At 39.5% G+C, this 6459-nt stretch overlaps 1 protein-coding gene across 1 annotated transcript; it reads left to right on the top strand.

Annotated features, from left to right (window-relative positions):
* The first annotated feature begins 2569 nt into the window (after positions 1 to 2569).
* On the top strand, positions 2570 to 5540 carry LOC120063508 (protein Largen-like). Its single transcript, XM_039013884.1, has 2 exons — positions 2570 to 2792; positions 4797 to 5540. The coding sequence occupies exons 1-2, from the start codon at positions 2655 to 2657 to the stop codon at positions 5538 to 5540; spliced, it is 882 nt and encodes a 293-aa protein (XP_038869812.1). The 5' UTR covers positions 2570 to 2654.
* Positions 5541 to 6459: the final 919 nt, after the last annotated feature.

The following is a 6459-nucleotide window of genomic DNA, read 5'->3' as shown; positions in this document are numbered from 1 at the left end:
TTATTTACAGCGCTTTGGTCCGTGATGCTTTATGCTAGAAACAAGCTGTAAAACACCCAGAGAAGACGTGACAACGATTCATATGGGGATATCATTGTTTCATTTATTTGACACTGAGGCTGAGCTACAACCTTCTATAGCCGAGGAAAACAACAATTGACTTTAATTGTGAAGTAATTTAATTCTGACACTATCAATTAATTAAGACATGAACTTTCTGTACAGTAGAATATGTTTGAATGCAGACAGCTTTTAGGGAATCACTTGTGACCTTTTCTGGTTGGGTTAAGCCACGGAAGAAGAGTAGCCAGCAGTTAACTCTTAGCGCACGGATCCCGTCAACGGGATCAAAATCGACAACATCCGGTGAAGCTGGAGCGCGCCAAATTCAAATTACAAGATTGTAATATTAAACTTTCATGAACAAACAAGTGTTCTACATCATTTAAAAGCTTAACTTCTTGTTAATCGAACCGCGTTGTCAGATGTCAAAAAGGCTTTACGGCGAAAGCATACCATGCAATTATCTGAGGACAGCACCCCACATACAAAATTTACATTTACATTTTACATTTACTTCCCAGGACAAATTAGCTAGCATGTGCAAGCTAGCTAGCTAAATTGCCATAAATGTTTAATGCCTTTTGACCTGTCCCCAAATTAATGTAATTGGTTCAGAGTTTGTTTTGATATTTTAACCTGCGTGTCGTGATCGCATTTGGTGTGGGGGGACAACATAAATGTATGCACGATGGCGCACGCGCGCAGCCGGTTTGGGTTCTGTGTAACTATAGGTGAATAACTGCTTATTGTGAAGTCTACACAATGTCTCCCCCTTGTGGGAGTAAGAATACTTTTGGAACTTTATGACCAATATATATATATTTTTTTTGGAGAGGTTAATAATGGGATGGAAATCCTTTTGAGTTACATTTCCTTAGGAAACGCTTATATTGGCATAACAAGGTTGTTGGTTGAAGTTTATGTCTTTATCTCTTTGTTCAATTAATGTCAGGGGTATTCGTAATTTACTCAAGCGTAAGGCTATTTTCCTGTATTGCAAACGGTTAAATGCAGACTTTTGCAAGGAACTTTTAACAAGGTACACCTGCTAATAAAATGACGGTAGGCCTTCATTGTAAATAAGAATGTTCTTAACTGACTTGCCTTGTTCAATAAAGGTTAGATTAAAAAAAACTTTAAATATTGAAATGCATTTCAGGTGACTACCTCATGAAGCTGGTTGAGAGAATACCAAGAGTGTGCAAAGGTGTCATCAAGCCAAAGGGTGGCTACTTTGAAGAATCTCAAATATAAAATATATTTTGATTTGTTAAACACCTTTTTTGGTTACTACATGATTCCATATGTATTATTTCATAGTTTTGATGTCTTCACTATTATTCAACAATGTTAAAAATATTATAATTAAAGATAAACCCTTCAATGAGTAGGTGTGTCCAAACTTTTGACTGGTACTGTATATATATTTTATTTATTTATTATTATATATATTTTTGCTAGAAAGGTAAGGTAGAGCTCAAAACAGGTGTGGCTCTGCTCCTCCTGCCCTGAATGACCGGTTGCCACTGCATGTAACCGTTATTATATTAAATGGTATTCACTCCCTAATGGCAAATGGCTGCATTCTTGTTCATATTTTTTCCCAGTTGTTTATGAATAAGCTTTTCATCATATCCCCCATTTGCACAAAATACTTACTTGCCAGCTTGCAATACAGTAGGCTATTTTTGCCAATAGTAGATGTGTGTACGCATGATCTAAAGTTTGCTGGGATGTGAGCACATTCTCATGTCAAGTACATTTTTTATAAATGCCAACTTTGCGTGAAAACTGGCGCACGCACATTTTGGGGTATATTTTGTACATACTGTACACATGGTTTATAAATGAGGCCCCAGGTGATCTGCTTCTGCGGCGCGTGCGCGTGTGTCATGCGACTACAGCTCTAAGCGCAGCCGTATAGAGACCGTTCTCTCCCCCGACGTCGGCTATCAAACACCATGGAGGCTTCGATGAAGAGGCAATGTGAAAATGGAATGATTTTCACTTGTCATTTATTCAGTAATGTAACTGCAGTTTATGAATTTAACCTATACTATATCGGACTGTCGTTGTGTAGAATATAAATATATTTTTGAGAGAGAATCTGATCAACGGGGATGCCTGGCGCAGCCAACGGACCGTTATGATTAGAATATTGGGCATGGATTGGATTGCTGTGTTCTATCCTATTTGCCTTGTTCCTTATCATTCTGTTATCATGCTGGACCTGACTAGGCATCTTCAAAATTGTGAATTTGCAGTGCTTGCCACAAGGAAATGTGACTATCAGCATTTTAGTTTTTGAGAAAATGTGAAAGGTAACAGCGGAATGATCATGAGCGACTGTCGACAAACACCTCTTCAGCAACATTATATTGTATATGTTTCTTAAGATAATAGTATTTTTGCTATGCTCTATTGCGCAGGCGTGCTCGCCGGGACGCTGTCACTGCACTTCACTACATTCTTGCGTGATGTAGCCAATAGGAATGTGAAGAAAACTGAGCAATAAAATGCATCGACAAAATGGTCTTGCTTCGCCGAAAGGATTTATTAGTGATCCTTAAAATACATTGTGCCAACGAAGAATGTCAGGGACATCAAATGCAGAATCTTCCGAAGGAGTAGTCTCCAAAGTGAAAGTAAAAAAGCAGATCAAGACAATCATGAAGGATTTGGAGACCATCCTGGGAGACTTGAGGGATGTGGCCAAGGAACTCAAAGAGGTTAGTGGAATAGGTTTCCTTATGTCTAGCTTAAGTGGCTTTTAGACTGTTTGAGATGAACATACATGTTTTTTTTATTTCATGCTGGTATGGTTTGGCTATTGTTTTTCTGTTGGTGGGGAGCAAAACAAGCTTATTCTATAATAAACATCTGAAGGCTCAGATATAAATAATTAAGTCCAGGGCCTACAAACATTGCATTGGCCTATCATATGTGACAATATATCTTATCAGTGAACATGAAATATATTTAGGACAGGTTGTCTATACAGAGGATGACAACGCCTTGGAGCGCATGCTTTGATTTAAGCACACAAATTATTCATGATTAATTGTTCATCTTGAAGTTCCCCGGAATGGTTTTGCATTTCATGTCATCATCTTAATACTGTCTAGCCTAGGCCTGCTGTTTCCATGAGATTTGTCTCCTGTCAAAATATACAGCAGCTCTCTCCAGGCACCTTTTTACAATATCAGGATTTTGACAGTGCTGTCATTGGGTCCAAGTTATTTAAGCTGAATAACAATTGCAATTTTACTGCATTTATTCATTCATCTCATGCTTTCTTTGTTTTATTTTAATTTCACACATTGATCATAATAATCCTTGTTGTCTACCATCTTCCATAACCCGCAGTCTAACGTGCTTTGACATGTGGATGTCGCCAACCTATATGCTTTTGTAAGAATAGAGCTGTCCAGCTTGCTGGGGCTGAAATACTCGCCCCTATCTGACATGTTGTCACTTGGATAAGACCTACTTGCAAGATTTTTCTTACATCCTGAATTAAAATGGATATACGGCACACGTGACCTCTGAAATAATGTATTTGAATGGAATAGTAGCAGGGTCAGTGTGTTCTATTCAGGGAAGCATACACAGTCTGTTAGTCTAACAACACTGCTAAAACAACCAACCTAGAGGACATATTACAAGATTTCAGTCAATCCCATTCAAATGCAGTTATCTACTGCAACTCACACACTATACTGGCTGGATTCAAGCCTATGTTTAAGGGGAGCTGAACCCAGATGCTTGGCACGGAGAGAGAATCAACATGCCCTACAGCATGTGGCACTGGATACTGTGACTCTTTTTTTTGTGGCCCACTAAATGATCGATTTATGACTGTGCATGGAGATTTCACTCTACAGGAGCTTTTCGCCCAGCCACAGTTTAATATTCCATGAAATGTAGATATGCGGATATTGCTTCAATATTACATCAATGTCTTTAATTACTTCAAAATGATTTTTAAAAAGGTATACTGTATGGATACTGTTCACAGACATGGTTTGGCAAAGTATTGACTACCACTGTATTGTGAGTAGTGAAATGTTTTCATGATATGTAAATGATCTCCATAGGTCTTAATAGGTATTGTGTCAGTTATGGGTTACAAAGTCATTTCAGACTATCCATAATAGTTCTGAACATTGTGTCTTTTGATGCATGCATTTCAGTAATACGGGTTTATTTCTAGTCCAAATTAGTAAAGATACCTCAGGGCAGATGTAGTCATTCACTACGACACTGACTATATAGTATATTATTATAACCTCAACCATGAATGTATGGGAGGCAGAGTATGTGCTTTCAACAATTTTAAATTGAATATGTCCACTATGTGTAAGTGCATACACACAGAATTAATTCTTATCTAAACAAGTTAGTACTGCTAATTCATAGCCAGAGGGTCCCACTTTTGAGTCTGAATACAATTTGGTGGGTTGTGTGGGTAGTTTCCCCTTACCTTACAAATACATAATGAATCAGATAATATTGTTGTGTTGCAAGTGAATCCGGCTTGAGAATACCAAATGTTAAAAGTTATTATAATAATGCATTATTTTAATAGCCAGGTTGCACATCAACAAGTGCTTCATACGGTAACATTTTGGCTGCTGCTGTATTTTGTACTCTAATAGTCTGTTATTTTGATGTCTGTCAAGCTAAATATAAGTACTGTCCATGATAGCTCTTTTTCCTTTCTGCTGGTGCAGGTTGTGCATGAGATCGACTCCCTCACGTGTGACCTACAGCTGGAGGAGGCGATGACGGACAGTTCCAAGACAGACACCCTGAACAGCAGCTGTAGCAGCAGCACCACCACCACCACAGCCTCCAGCACTGACAAGATCAAGATCTACCCTGACGACGCTATCTTTAGGCCCCCATCTGTCAGCCCTGCTGTCCTGACTGTGCTGAAGAAGCCCCACCCTCCTCTGCCGCCTCCCAGGCTGACATCTATCAAAGCGGAGGAGAACAACAAGAATCCTCCATCAGGGAACCTACTAGCCAAGGCTAACGGGACTCTTATGCGCAATGAAGTTTTCACAGGGAAGCCAAACAGAGACTTATTGTACTGCATCTCAAATAGTATTCCAGAGAAAGGACGTACGCGCATGCCTTTGCTACGGCATGAAGAGAGCAAATGCCACCAGGCCACCAGGGAGCGGGTCCGATTCAGTGAAAAGGTCCAGTATCACGGGTACTGCCCTGACTGTGACCTGCAATATGACGTCAATAACACAGATATACACTTACAGACAGAATTGACTGGTGAAATGAGCCCTGTCCATCAGTGCTCCTCCTCCTCACCACCACCCCAGCTCCTGTTGGAAAATGGCAGCCTCAGCGTCAGCCATAGTTGCCCTCCTGCAAACTCGCCTTGTGTGCCTCATCCTAACCCTACCTTGAAACCACAGAAAACCATCCTCCGAAAATCAACCACCACAACGGTTTGAAAATCAACCACCACAACGGTTTGATGTTAATTACCCTTAATTAAACATTTCAAAATTATTTATAGTGTTCTATTTCTATTTTACCAGCTTTCTACTCCAGTCAAACGTGGATTATCTAAACAATGAGAAAAAAGAGAGACAGATAATGCACAAGGAGAGAATGAATGGTGAGTGAGTGCCAACCGACAACTGTCCTTGGAGTGTAAGGGGGTTTGGCAGGGTTGGGTTGAGAGAAGTAAAGTTAAATTGACTCATATTTTTGAAGGGATTCAAGAAACAGGAAGCTGTGTTAGAACATGTTATTAATTTATGCTCTAGGTTAAACAAGAAACCTAGCTTCCCTCAAATCCGTCCGCTGCACAACACACTCTGTCTGACAGTATGGCAATAAGGTCATACCTTTTCCCACTCAATATCGCTCCACTCTCACACTTCACTTGAAGGATACAAATACTGAGCTATATTGTATGCTCAAAAAAAGTGTTAATTGGCCACAAAATCAACATTTTGCAATGGTCTTCTCAGTCTCCGGACTTAAACCCCATTGTAAACCTGTGGTTTGAATTGAATAGGGCAGTCCATATGAGCCGATGAAGGATATCAAGGATCTGGAAAGATTCTCTATGGAGGAATGGTCTAGGAAGCTTTCCAACGTGTTCTCCAATCTCATAAAACATTTTAGAAAACGGCTGTGTCGTTATCCTTGTAAGGGGAGCATTATGACCCCTATCTTTTTGAGATTTGCTTTTATTTCTTGTTGAACAAAATGTCTTTCTCTGAGCAATTCAGAAAGTATTCATACCCCTCAACTTATTCCACATTTTATTGTGTTACAGCCTGAATTCAAAATGGTTAAACGAAACAAATACATGTCCACCCAGCTACACACAATAGCCCATACTGACAAAGTGAAAACATG

Source organism: Salvelinus namaycush, chromosome 18, assembly GCF_016432855.1.
Source record: "Salvelinus namaycush isolate Seneca chromosome 18, SaNama_1.0, whole genome shotgun sequence".
In the NCBI taxonomy this organism is placed as follows: domain Eukaryota; kingdom Metazoa; phylum Chordata; class Actinopteri; order Salmoniformes; family Salmonidae; genus Salvelinus; species Salvelinus namaycush.
This window is presented reverse-complemented; position numbering and strand designations above follow the sequence as displayed.

What these genes read in the sequence shown, in the direction of transcription:
- LOC120063508 (XM_039013884.1), top strand. Translation starts at nt 2,655, where the DNA reads ATGTCAGGGACATCAAATGCAGAATCTTCCGAAGGAGTAGTCTCCAAA. An exon ending in TGGCCAAGGAACTCAAAGAG is followed by an intron (nt 2,793 to 4,796) that starts GTTAGTGGAATA and finishes CTGCTGGTGCAG; the next exon opens with GTTGTGCATGAGATCGACTC.